The sequence below is a fragment of the Galeopterus variegatus genome, unplaced genomic scaffold (genome assembly GCF_000696425.1).
Source record: "Galeopterus variegatus unplaced genomic scaffold, G_variegatus-3.0.2 Scaffold2309, whole genome shotgun sequence".
NCBI lineage: Eukaryota > Metazoa > Chordata > Mammalia > Dermoptera > Cynocephalidae > Galeopterus > Galeopterus variegatus.
This window is the reverse complement of record NW_007728420.1, coordinates 98,114-112,758: the sequence shown is the minus strand read 5'-3', so window position 1 is coordinate 112,758 and position 14,645 is coordinate 98,114. Positions and strand designations below refer to the sequence as shown.

Genomic DNA, 14,645 nt, shown 5'->3' with positions numbered 1-14,645 from the left:
ATTTTTCCAGACTGAAATGGCCCACTGAATGCCCAACACAATGGATGAATATAGATCTACAACAAGCACACTGGGCAAAAAGGGGACTTTACAAACTTCCAGAGGACAAAACTGGGGCACATACAAAGAATCAGTAACCAAAATAGCTTCTGACTTCTTAACAGCAATTCTGGAAGCTAGAAAATGAAAGATTTCCTTCAAAGTTCTATACAATAGTTATTTCTATACTCAGCTAGATAAAATTCTTTGAGAAGATGAAGGTGTATTCAGACACAGAAGATCTCAAAAAACTTTACTTCCCACATGCCTTTCTTAGGAAGCTACTAGAGCCTGATTCTTCAAAATGAGGGAGTAAATCACAACAGAGAAAGACACAAGACAAACAAAAAACCAAATAAATAAGAGATGCAACACTGGAAAGAGGTAAAGGGAATTCTCACACTTATGATAACAACCGGCAAAGAGGACAACCAAGGCTTCTGGTCGAGATGGTGGAAATAGTTCTCGGCGGCACTCTCTCCCATAAATCAACCAATTTACAATGATTAAAAAGCAATGACAGCCAAGCTGGGGCCGCTAGAACTCAGAGGAAGAGGAGGAGAGACCTAAGGAGTGCATGAAGGTGGGAGAAGCCACGATGAGAGAAAGAAAAAACCACTCTGACCGTTTTGCATCATGGCCGCTTTAAGGCTGGAGCTGCTTGGAGGCGGCAGGGAAGAAGAGGGCCTTGGTGGTTCCCAGGCCAGTAGTACCACCAACACGGTTCCTGTGGACCCACATAGGACCGAGGAGCCACAACAACTGAAAAAAAGGAGCCACTCAGAGGATGGTGAGTCATCACAAGGGACTGGAGCACGGCCCATCCCATGGGAAGTGTTTGGAGTACGGGTAGTGGGGGAGACAGGCCCACTGGGAGAACACTGGGACACAGTAAGGACAGCTGTAGGATCACTCAGAGGAGACTGGTCAGGAATTTAGAATTGCAAGGGGTGCAGTTTGATGAAAAGACTCAGGCCCAGATCAGTGTTTCTATACAGCCTGGGTGCACCGGATTTCACCAGATCTGGAAGTATCTATCAAGTCAACCATTAAAACCCAAGCTGCACAGAAAGTATCCTCTAGGGAATCAGCAGCAAAGCAGCAATTTAGCTCAACCACAGAGCTCAAGTACTGGTCCCCACAAGAAGTCCCCCCATTTTAGAAGTAAGCAAAGGACAACAAATTAGTTCTAGTGCAGAGTTTAAGTGGTGGGAACAGTAAATAATCCAACACAGAACTAAAAGAAAAAACAAAGTACCCACAACCAGAAACAAAGTTTTATAAATCGTAAGGGTCTCATTTCACCAAACAACTCTTATAACAACTGGAAGGACTGGAAATCCTTTGCGCTACCAAGCCAGGAAGCGGGCAGGGCCAGGGGCCTTAGCCATGTCCTCCAATACCCACAACCAGTGCCAAGGATGGGGGCCTTGGGCCTCGGCCATACCCCCTGACAAGTGCAACCACCTCAGTGACAACCACCATAGGAAATGCCCCAGGCTCTCCTGAGCCAGGGTGGTGGGGGGCCAAGGGCCTCATCCTCCCCCTGCCCCCCGCACGAGCAACCAGCCCAGCAGTGACCACCAAGCCATAGCAGGAGGCGTCCCGGCCTCTCCTGAGCCGGAGTGGCAAGGGCCCACGGGCCTCATCCACACCCCTCCCCACCCGGCACAAGTAACCAGCCCAGCGATGCAGCAAGCCTCAACAAGAAGGGCCCCAGGCTCCTGAGCTGGGGTGGTGGGGGGCAAGGGCTATTGCCACACACCCTTGACATCTGCATCTAGCCTGGCAATAACCAAGCCACCGCTGGAAACCCACTGGTCTCCTCTGTGGGAATGTGGGGGGTGCCACAGGCCTCAATCCCACCCCTCCTCCTTCCTCCTTCTTCCATCCCATTTCCTTCCTCTTTCCCCCTCTCCCTCTCCCTCCCAACTGCTCCACAACAACATCATAGAATGTAAAAAAAAAAAATTAATAAAAATTAAAAAAAAAAAAAATAAAAGGAAAAATAAAAGGAAAAAAAAAAGGACAACCAATCCAGACTGAAGGAAGTCACAATGTTCAACCACAAATCTTTGAAAAGAAGAAATTGATAAGATTGCCTGGTGTAAACAAACATCTTGAGAGGAACTGAGACCAAATAGCAGAGAACTTGGGGTTGATTTCTATATGCACAAAGAAAACAAGGAAGCTAAAAATAAGACAATTATTAACTCTAGGAAAAACAAAAAAGGTATGAATGAAAGGAAAAGTCATAGTTTAGTACTCGGCTAACCTCTGACTAGCATACACAGTCACAGTAATAGAAACATTAAATACTGATTTAAATAAAATTATGCTGTAACCATATTGATTGTATAGGGGCTGGGAAACGAGCAGCAACACAAGCATGTTATTTAGCCATACGGAGGTAAATGCCAAAGGATCAATTAAACCAAAGAGATGGGAAAGTGAAATGCAGGTTAAGGGACCTGGAGACTAGTGTTTTTCTTAAAATCTTATAGAACCTGTTTACTCATTGTATGCATAGTTAAAAACTAAAGCAAAGAAAGTATCATAAGAGGGGATCATATGGAGACTGACTTACCATCGCTCTCCTTTTAAAAATTCCTCTTTGAGGTATAACTTACATACAATAAATTACACAGGTTTTGTCTGATGAGTTTAGATAAATACATGCATACATGTGCCTAATCACCATCTCAATCTACTATCTCCATCTCTTAATGAACCAAAGATAGCTTATTTTCTTTCCAGCTGGAACAAATGATTTTTTTAAATGAGTAAACCACAAAATAGAGGAGCAGGCTTGCCTTTAGAGGCCAAATACCACCCCCCCAGTGCCTGTCTTTAAACCCAAGAATCAAACTCCATATAGCGAGAGGCTCACACCACGTGAGATGGAAATGAAAGCAACTGAGAGAACAGTGGATTCGTTCTCCTGCTCACTCCAATGGCTACACTCACAAAGCATGATAGACAGAATTGGTCTCATCATTTAAATTGTTATTTTTCACTTTAAAACCCAACTATGCTCTTTGAAGACTCTCTACTTATGGATTTTCTGCCCCTACAATTATTAACACTTAAACTTCACATAAAATGCCACATATAGGGAAATGGATATGGGCATGCAAACTAAGGGAGGGAAGCTGACCAATGCCCCAAACATAATGAAACACTATTAACACTTAAACTTCACATAAAATGCCACATATAGGGAAATGGATATGGGCATGCAAACCAAGGGAGGGAAGCTGACCAATGCCCCAAACATAATGAAACATCCCCCTTTTTTTATTAGAGAAGTTATAATAGCCAATATCCCATATTGGTCTGTGAAAACTATTCTCAATAAATATCTAAGAACATATGAGAATGTAAACATTTGACAGGAAGAGTTCCAAAGCTGCTCTGAAAAAAGGGATGCTGGTACACTATTCTAGAGAGAACCATTTCCATAAAAGCAAGGGATGTAGTTCCAGGAAGAAAATTCCTGCTGAGATCCCTCCCCTACAAATCACATTTCCCCACCTTGGTACAGTATAAGAATATAGTAGTTCCACACCCTGAAGCTTCCAGAAGCTCTGACCGAGCCTACAAAAAAAGAATACATGCTTGCTACCTATTGTACCTTATTGTCAGCTACACGACCTATTGTCATAATATTACTTTTCAGAAACTGGTAATATCAAATGAGTTTATATTGAGTTCATGAGAGGGATGGAAAAATTCTAGGTTTATAAAAGCTATGAAACAGTACACAAGTTAAGGTTTTCCCCTGGATCTCACAAGGTTGTTTGGACAATACTGAAGCAGACCAAAGGAAATCTTATGGTCTTGAGAGAAAAACAACCCAAGCTATGGTGTCTGCCACATTGTTGGTGCAGAGTTTCTTTAATGATTATCTATAGTTTTAATAATTATCCCTGTTACACTATCTAGTGACTAGAAAATCTCATCCATCTGATATTCATTCCCTGGCCTTCAGTAGATGCCCACCTATAGCCCTTACCACTTGTCATCCCAGGGCTCAGGTGGCTGGTTACCTTACATTGTGGGGCTGCTTGTCACAGGACAGCACAGTGTTTGCAATGGACTGCTGCAGGTGCTGCCGTTGCCGCCTCAGAATCTGCTGGAAGTCATCTTCTAGGGTCTGTACTACATAACGCAGAAAAAGGACTCGCCCAGGCAGAGTCTGTCCCTATGGGAGAAAGAACAAGAAGTCAGTCTTTCTTCTCAGTCTCCTGATGACAGTAAGCATTGGGCTCTTATGAATACTAAGCCCAAGAGAAGGCCATGAGTCAACCATTATGTCTATACCTAAAAGGAGGCTCCTGGGAGAGAGCAGGTAGTCTGTGTCACTACAAAAGGACAAATAGGGCAACTGCTAAAAGAATCATACCCAATAACATCTCAGGACCCAATTTTTTGGTTCCTAGGGATTAAGAATAATTTACTTATTCAAAAGATGTACACACCTGAAGTTTATTAGAATGTCCTAACAGCTAAGCTGCACCCAGTGTTCTGCTGCAATCTCTAGAATTGTAGACCTTTTGATTTTAAGAGACAGCCATGGGAAGTCAGTCTTTCTCACTGTACCTATCAACCTCAGAATTAACCCAAAAATATGGACAACATAACAGAGAGAAACTGGTTCTGTAATGACTCTTCTGAGCTGACAGATCAAACAACCAGGATGTCCACCCTACTGCTGAATTTCCAGTAATGTGAGCTGATGCCTATCCTTATTGTTTAAGTAAGTCTCAGTTGGGGATTCTGTTACAGGGCAAATGATCCTGACACAGGTGAAGAGCATGGGCTTTGGTGACACACAGGCCTTATGTTTTTATTGATGCTGTTTGTTTTAAACCTAGCTCTTTCCCTTATTTAACTTACCCCTTTGAGTCTCAGTGTCCTCATAATTTACATGGGGCTAATCCTAACCTTGCCAAAAATAGTGTAAGTATCTGTCATATAGCAGGCAGACATATATAATTCGTTGGTTTCCCTTTACTGGGAGACAAGCATTGGGAGCTCAGGAGCTCAGGCTTTGAAATTTCAAAGAACAAGAAGGCACCAAACTTCTGTTCCAGGGAACTTTCAAACTCCAAGTAGTAGGAATATTGTCTGGGAACAATAAACTCATGGACCAGGTTATGGTTCAGTCAGCAGGAAACAGAATGACCATTCCAAGCAAACACCATTTCTTTATTTTTGGGAGGAGGTGATGATGAGATATCTTTGTCTTCCAACTATGTATATTCTTCTCTAACCCTTAATAGCTGAGACAAATGGTTTTTTAAAAATCACCTACTTGTGCTAGACTTACAATAAGAGAAAGTCACCTACTGATGCCACTTCCCACTACTTCTTGTGTACCCTTAGAGGGAATAATTTTTAACTTTCTTCTGAAAGTCACCCTAAACATTTCTTTTTTTTTTTTTTTTTGACCAGTAAGGGGATCGCAACCCTCGGCACAGTGTGGTCCGCACCACGTTCAGCCAGTGAGAGCACCGGCCATCCCTATATAGGATCCGAACCCGTGGCCTCATTGCTACCAGTGCCGCACTCTCCCGAGTGAGCCACGGGGCTAGCCCCACCCTAAACATTTCTAAAAATATAGACTTTTACTGCTATTTCTTGATTTATCAACATCACACATTATCTATTGGTTTCTGCTGCTCTAGAAAAGAATTTAACTTACTTATGTCTACCCCCCTTCTCTTTCTAAAACAAGTATATCTCCATCATCTACAGACATTGTTTATATTCCATCATCTACAGACAGTATCTCTTGACTCCCCACTTTGGAAGATAACGATATCTGCCCTGCTATTTTCAGAGATCCTGTCCCTTTTTCCTCTCCCAAATATTATCTTCTGTACTTTTCATTTTACACTGTCAAGGCTAATAAAATTGTCTCCTATGCTTTGTATATAAATTGATTCTAAATGTAATTACTAAGCATTATTTACAGTATTAGAATTATGTTAAAATTATTTACCACACTGAAAATCCATACAGTATACTCAGAAAATCATTCCTTTCTTGTAAATTTTTAAATTTTTTTCCTCCTTCCCTTCATTGCCTGCCATTATAACATATTTCCAGGGCTGGCTGGTTAGCTCGGTTGGTTAGAATGCTGCCTTGAACACCAGGGTCAAGGGTTCTGATCCCTATACTGGCCAGCTGCCAAAAAAAACCACACAAAACCTACTTCTTTCAACTCCTCAAGAATGGTGTTAAATTTTGAGAATACCCTTCTTTCCCAAATTGTTTTTTTTTTAAATTTTAAAAACAACTCTATTGACATACCATAAAATTCAATAATTTTAAATGTACAACTCAATGATGTGTGGGAAACTTACCAAGTTCTATTTTTAGAACATTTTCATTACCCCAAGAAGATCCCACACACCCATTTACAGTAAATTCCCTTTCTAGTCCCCAGCCCAAGGCAACTACTCTAGGTTTGTCTTTTCTGCACATTTCATATACATAGATACAATATGTGATGTTTTGTGTGTGGTATCTCTTACTTAGCTTAATGTTTTTTGAGGTTTGTCTATGTTATAGCATGTATCAATAGCTAATTCCTTTTTATTACTGAATAGCATTCTATTGAATATAGTACATTTTGTTTATCCATTCATCACTTGATGGACATTTGGTTTGTTTTCACTTTTTGGCTATTATGAATAATGTTGATATGAACATTCACATGCAAGACTTCAGTTGACTTGTTTTTATTTTTCTTGGGTCTATGTCTAAAAGTGGAATAGCTAGGTTGTATGATAAATTTATGTTTAACTTTTTAAGAAACTGCCAAACTGTTTTCCAAAATGGCTGTACCACTTATATTACCATCAGCAATGTACAAGACTAACTGTTCTCCATTCTTGCCAATGTTTGTATTGTCTATTGTCTTTTCCTTAAAAAAATTTTTAAATTTGTGACAAAAAACCCCAGTTCAGTATATTCATATAGTTGTGAAAAAGGTTTCCATAACTTTTTATATTGCAAAACTAAAAGTCTATATCCATTGAACAATAACTTCCCATTTCTCATTCCCCTCCAAGCCCCTGGTAACTACTGTTTCTATGAATTTAACTACTTTTTATACCTATATAAGTAGAATCACACAGTATTTGTCTTTTAGTAACTGCCATATTTCACTTAACATAGTGTCCTAGAGGTTCATACATGTTTATAGCACGTGATAGGATTTACTTCCTTTTTAACACAGAATATTCCATTGTGTGAATATACCACATTTTGTTTGTCTATTCATCTGTCGATGGACATTTGGATTCCTTCTACCTCTTGGCTATTGTTAAGTAATGCTGCTATGAATGTGGCTATGTAAATATCTCTTTGAGAACTTGCTTCCAATTCATTTGCATATATACCCAGAAATGGGATGGTGGATCATATAGTAATTCTGTTTTTAATTTCTTGAGGAACCACCATAGCAGCTGCACCATTTTGCAATCCCAACAAAGATGCACAAGGTTTCCAATTTCTCCACATTCTTGCCAACACTTATTTTCTATTTGTTTTTATAGTAGCCATTCCACTGGGTATGAAGTGATACTGCACTGTGGTTTTGACTTGCATATCTCCAATAACTAGTGATATTGAGTATGTTGTCAGATGCTTGTTGGTCATTTGTATATCACCTTTGGAGAAATATCTATTCAAGTCCTTTGTCCATTTTAAAATCAGTTTATTTGTTCTTGAGTTATAAAAATTCTTAACATATTCTGGATATTAACCCTTATCAGATACATGATTTACAAATATTTTCTCCCATTCCATAGGTTGCCTTATCCCTCTATTGATTACTCTATTTTTCTATTTTCTATTTTTGTTGTTTCGCTCTATTGATGCATATAAGCTTTATAGTTTGATGTTGTACAACTTGTCTATTATTGCTTTTGTTTCCTGTACTTTTGGTGTCATAGTCAAAAAATCAATGCCAAATCCAGTGTCATAAAGTTTTTCCCCTATGATTTCTTCTATGAGTTTATATGAGTTTTGTATAGTTTTGAGTCTTACATTCAGGTCTTTAATCCATTCTGAATTAATTTTTGTATATGGCGTAAGATAAGAGTCCAACTTCACTCTTTTGCATATGGATATTGTTTTCCCAGTGCCACTTGAAGAGACTATCCTTTTGCCACTGAGACGTCTTGGCACCCTAATGAAGATCATTTGACCATATATGCAAATGTTTTATATATATGTATATTTATTTCTGGGCTCTCTATTCTATTCGGTATGTCTCTATGTCTATCTTTATGACAGTACAACACTGCTTTGATTACCATAGCTTTGTAAGATGTTTTAAAGTCAAAAAGTGTGAGAACTCCAGCTTTGTTTTGTTTTTCTCTAAGATTGTTTTGGTTTCTTGTGTCCTTGTCTGATTTTGGTATCAGAGTGATGCTGGCCTGATAAAATGAGTTTGGAAAAATTCCTTCTTCCTCAAATTTTTAAAATAGTTTGAGAAAAATTGGTATTATTTCTTCTTTAAAAGTTTGGTAGAATTCACCAGTGAAGCTATCTGGTCTGGGCTCTTTGTTGAGAGACTGCTGATTACTGATTCAATCTCATTACTCATTATTGGTCTGTTCATGTTTTTTTTCCCCCCTAATTATTTCAAGATACTCAATTTTTAAAAAAGGTCACAGTGCTAAGCTTTTGGCCCATTCTGCCATTGTACAAGCTATAAATGCTTGCTTAGCAGCCAAGGGGCACTCTTCAGTAGTATGTTTGAAAAGTGAATAAAAATCCATATAAAACAAATATTCAAATAGTTTCCATAGGAACACAGATAAGTGTGACTCTATCTCCTAGTCTTCCATGTTTCTGCACCTGTGCCAACCCTAGTCTTACAAAGACTTTCCAAAACTAGCAGTAATTAAGTTAAATGGTCCCCTCAAAGCCCTTAATTCAAGCTAAACTCATAGTTAACAGCTACCAGAATGGTATCTACAAATTAATACTAGCAGAAGCATGTTGCTGGGTGATGTTCATTCCACTTTCCCAAGCACCAGACATAGGGAGAGGTCTGATGTCCTGCTCCTCTACTTCAGGTGGGAAGTGATGGTTCTGGATCTGCTGCATGAGTTCCCATGCTGGTCCTGACATTACATAATAGACGGTTGGCCTCTGGAATCCATTGAAAGTAGAAGCAGTAGCAACAGTGTAAGCACCCACATTTTCAAAGAGCATCCAATCACCCACATGCATTTCGGGCAGGTCACAACACTCAACAATCCAATCAAGGCCATCACATGTTGGTCCCCATATGCTAAATGAATAATACTTTTCATCTTGTTTGGGTCTTTTTTTGCAGAAGAGACTTTATCTGTGCATGATCATAAAGGATGCAATTAAATGATCCATATATTCTATCATTCATGTAATACATAAAGGTTTGTTCACTCGACTCATCATCATCATCATAGCCCATCTGTTCCTTCAATATGAGTTTTTTGGCAATCATATTAATTGCAAGTGTGAAAGCTGATGCAACATAATCCTGCCTAGCTCAGCTACGATTCTCACTTCAGAGTCTGATGGAAAATACTTGTCTAATGCTTGGTTGATTACACTGGTGATCTCTTCAAATTTAAGCTTCAGATCCAGGAAAGCCACTGCCAAAGCAGATATGTGCTGAAATCAACCTGAGCTCCCTTGTCAAAGACACAGCGGGAATCAGAGACTGCCTGCACAAAAGTCTCAGGATCAGTACAGCCACTTCCCACGTGGAAGCTGACACCAATGGCATCAATACTCAGCTCTTTTGCCTGTTCCCAAAGAAGTCTGCTGGTTTTGAGTGTGGCATCAAATTTATCACTGTGACAGAGTGCTCTGGAATCATCAGTGGCAACCTGCAAAACCAACTTTGCCTTTGGATGTGCCCTGGCAACTTTCATCAACTCAGCTTCACTATCAAAAGTCATCATCTGAACTGTTATTGGCAGCATACTTAATTTGAGATACTTGATTCAAGATTTTGCATAGAAAATCCTCTATGGAGGCACCCCAAGACTCCACACCACTTGTATTTCAGTCTTGCTGGCACAGTCAAATTCTGTCCCAGTGGCAGCTAGGGTTTCTACTATGGCTCTGCTATCATTACATTTGACTGCATAGAAGTGGGTGACACAAGGAAGAGCTTTTAACCATCTTAGATGTTCTTTAGAATGTCTCCAAGGTCTGTGATATAGAAGGCATCCTTATCATCACCAGAAGAACCTTCATTAATTTTTTTGGTCCACTTGGCAGTAAAGCCTTCATCGAGGAAGTGGCAGTCAAACTCTTCACTACCAAAGTTCATGGTTTTTTGATGTTCCTCTGAAATGCAACTAAATGGAAAACAAAGAGATGGAATTTAAAGAAATTATTTTCAGCTTCTCACAAAGGCAATTCTCTAGGAATTCCAAATCCCACTACGTATGTCCTCACAGCAGCAGTGGAAATGTTCTCAGAGCACCCGGGCACCATGTGCCAGCCCCATGGAGATGGCACTGTCTGAGCTGGAGCTGGAGGAATGCTTGGTTTCCCTGCTGCTGTGTCCCCACCACCCTCGCTGTGCCATCAGCAGCCTCGTTCCCACTCACTGGAGATGCTGGCCCAAGGTGGCACTGGAATTGCTGGCTGAGGAGTGGCCACCAGCAGCAGTGGCTGCAGGGACTAAACCTGTTCAAGTTTCCTATTTTTTCTTCATTTAGTCTTGGTAGGTTGTCCATAAACTTATCCATTTCCTCTAGGTTTTCCAAATTGTTAGTGCAGTTTTTCATAATAGTCTCTAATGATTCTTTGTAGTTCTGTGATATCAGTTGTAATGTCTCCTTCTTCATTTCTGATTTTATTAATTTGGGTCTTTTGTCTTTTTAAAAATTAATTAATTAATTTTTAAATTTTCATTGATTCAAAATTAATTGATTATACAAATTTTGTAGTTCTGTGATATCAGTTGTAATGTCTCCTTCTTCATTTCTGATTTTATTAATTTGGGTCTCTTGTCTTTTTAAAAATTAATTAATTAATTTTTAAATTTTCATTGATTCAAAATTAATTGATTATACAAATTTTTGGGATTCAACATTGAGATAGGTTGATCAAATCAATATTACTAGCATATATATTGTTACAAATCGTAATTATTCTTTTGTCTTTTTTTCTTAGTTTAGCTAATGGTTTATCAATTTTGTTTACCTTCTCAAAAAAACTTTTCATTTCATCAATCTTCTGCTTTCTTTTTTTTGGCCTCGAATTTTCTTCTGATTTTATTTCTTTTTGTCTACTAATTTTGGAATTGCACTTTTCTTGTTTTTCTAGTCCCTTGAGGGGCAACATTAGGTTGTTGATTTGAAATAGTTCTACTTTTTTGTTGTACACACTTATTGCAATATACTTCCCTCTTAGGACTGCTTTTGCTGCAGTATCCCATAAGTTTTGGAATACTATGCTTCCATTTTCATTTGTTTCAAGAAATTTTTGATTCCCTTAATTTCCTCTTTGACTCATTGGTTGTTCAGAAACATGTTGTTTAATTTCCATGTGTTTGCACAGTTTCCAAAGTTTCTCTTGTCACTGACTTCTAGTTTTATTCTTTGTGGTCTGAAAAGATATTTGATATTTCAATGTTTTAAAATTTGTTGAGACTTGATTTGTGGCCTAAGGTGCAGTCTGTCCTGGAGAATGTTCCATGTGCTGATAAGAAGAATGTGTATTCTAGAGTTGTTGAATGAAATGTTCTGTAAATGTCTGTTAGGCCCATTTGGTCTACAGCAGTTTAAATCCAATGTTTTTTTATTTTCTGCCTAGATGATCTGTCCAATGCAAAGAGAGGGGTGTTGAAGTCCCCAACTATTAATGTATTGAGGTCTCTCCATTTAGATCCACTAATATTTGCTTTATATATCTCAGTGCTCTGATGTTGGGTGTATATATGTTTACAACTGTTATGTCCTCTTGTTGAGTTGATCTCTTTATCAAGGACAACAATGACAAAAAATCTACAGGCCAATATCCCTGATGAACATAGATGCAAACATTCTTAACAAAATATCAGCAAACAGAACTCAACAGCACATCAAAAAGATTATACACTGTGATCAACTGAAATTTATCCCAGGGATGCAAGGATAGTTCAACATATGCAAATCAATAAATGTGATACAATATATCAACAAAATGAAGGACAAAAACCATATGATCATCTAAATAGATGCAGAAAAAGCATTTGATAAAATTCAACATCCCTTCATCATAAAAATGCTCAATACATTAGGTATAGAAGGAAAGTATGTCAACACAGTAAAGGCCATATATGACAAACCACATTTAACATTATACCGAATAGAGAAAAGTTGAAAGCTTTTCCTCTAAGAACAGTAATAACACAAGGATGCCCTCTTTCACCACTCTTACTCAACACAGTACTAGAAGTCCTAGCAAGTGAAAGAAATAAGGGGCAGCCAAATAGGAAAAGGGGAAGTGAAACTGTCTCTCTTTGCAGATAACGTGATCTCATAAATAAAAAAACCAAAACACTCCACCAAAAAACTCTTAGAACTCATAAACAAATTCAGTAAAGTTGAAGGATACAAGATCAACATATAAAAATTAGTAACATTTCTATACATCAACAACAAATTAGCTGAAAAAGAAATCAAGAAAACAATCCCATTTATAATAGCTACCAAAATAATTAAAATACCTAGAAATAAATTTAACCAAAGTAAAAGATCTCTACAATGAAAACTACAAAACACTGCTGAAAGAAATTAAAGTGAACACACAAAAATGGAAAGACATTACATGTTCATGGATTGGAAGAATTAATATTGTCAAAATGACCATACTATCTATCTAAAGCAATCTACAGATTCAATGCTATCCCTATCAAAATACCAATGACATTCTTCATAGAAATAGAAAAAGAATCCTAAAATTCATATAGAACCATGAGAAATCCCAAATAGACAAAGCAATCCTGACCACAAAACACAAAGCTGGAGGCATTAGGGGTTATTGCTCACTTTCGTGAAGGCGATGTTCGTTTCCCCCTGGGCTGAGATGTATATACTTTACTTCGTATGAAACTTATGTTTAGCAAGCAGCTGCTCACTCTCTGGAGCCAGCCTGCACTCCACTGAACTTTAAGTGTGTATTTCTTACTTTATGTGTAACATGAGGTGGGCCCTGCTCAGTCTCTGGAGCTATGCTGCTCTTTCTCTCTGAAATCGGTACCTCTTATTCATTATATGAAACCCGTTCTCACTTTGTGCTGTGACTCTGCTCTTGAATTCTTTCCTGCCGTGGAGCCATGATCCTGGAAAGAGGGCAGGGTGGGTCGAGGCCGACTATCTACGCCATCAGCCACTTTGAGAAGTTACCCTGGATGAGAGAAAGAGGAAGTGTGCCCCAGCCACACACATTGTATGAGTTTGAAGTTACATAAGTTTCCTGCAGTGGTGCTAGACTGTCACCCCACAGGCAAGTCTCCTGGCAGATTTGTACAGTCACCGTGTCCTTCAGAACCTGTGATGGAGAAGTCAGTACGCGTCAGCCTGAGTCTGAAATGTGGAGAGAGCGGAGCCCGAGACAATAGTCAAGAGCAGCCAGACAAGTGCTGCTGTTACAGACAAAGTGACTTTACCTTGCAGTACCAAGCAGAAGCAAGATGGATGGAATGAGATTTTCAAAAACCCTTCAGTAATCCAGGCTTTGTGAATGTGATGCTCATGTGCTTCTTTTGCAGGGCCAGCAAGTTTCCTCAGAGATTACTTGGGCATCTCTTCAGAAACCAACCTCTTTAATTCTGCTGCAATGCAAGGAGGTAGCCCGTGAAGCCAGACTTTTCCTTTCTCTGCGCCACATTCTTTTCTGTCCAACTCGGATGCCTTACATGAAAGGTGACCTGACTTAGTACCCATCAAGACATTGTAGGATTTGTTAGAAGTGCAGATGGCTAGTGCTTAGTAACTGGTAGAGCCCAAAACGTCTCTCTTTCATTGTTTACATGGTCATTTATTTTCTGGGTAGTGATTAGTTCTTTGAAAACTTATGACAATTTGAGATGGGGGAGAAAAGTACTGAATATAAATATGAATTACTGCAAGATGTGTTCACAGACACTTCTAACCTTTAGTCTCAGTAGACAGTTTTGGTTCCTCTGCTGCTATATTAGCCCGGGGTTTTATCTTGAAGGTGGCATCATGGAACCTGAAGTTCACCCAGCCAAGGTCAAAAGAGCCACATTTTTATTGTCGTGATTCAACACTAAACTATCTAGCCTTTATAGAGCACATTGACATTTCAAAAACTTTTTATCTCTGTAATTGGTGAAATTACTTAAAGCTGTAAAAGATGGGAGTCCTTGTTTCCCACCCAGTGAAAAACAGAGCCCGGAGGTATTTACAGAAACCCGTACCCACACCTACATTCCTTCACCAAGTGACATAATGGTGACTAAGGGTAGGCTATTTGCTAGTCAAAAACAGCTGTGAAACAGCTATGACTCTGACACCTCTTCCCCCAACACACACCAACTTGTGCCAACTACTCGTCCCAGTCATCTTGAGTCT

General features: G+C 39.1%; 1 protein-coding gene and 1 pseudogene across 1 annotated transcript in view; both read right to left on the bottom strand.

Moving 5' to 3' along the window:
• SIMC1 (SUMO-interacting motifs containing 1) overlaps positions 1-14,645 on the bottom strand; it is a 98,958-nt gene that overhangs the window by 29,753 nt on the left and 54,560 nt on the right. Inside the window, exon 5 of the mRNA XM_008581260.1 lies at positions 4,089-4,243. Within this exon, the coding sequence (XP_008579482.1) occupies positions 4,089-4,243 (155 nt within the window). The remainder of the gene's footprint in view (positions 1-4,088; positions 4,244-14,645) is intronic.
• LOC103597413 lies at positions 8,769-10,387 on the bottom strand (annotated as a pseudogene).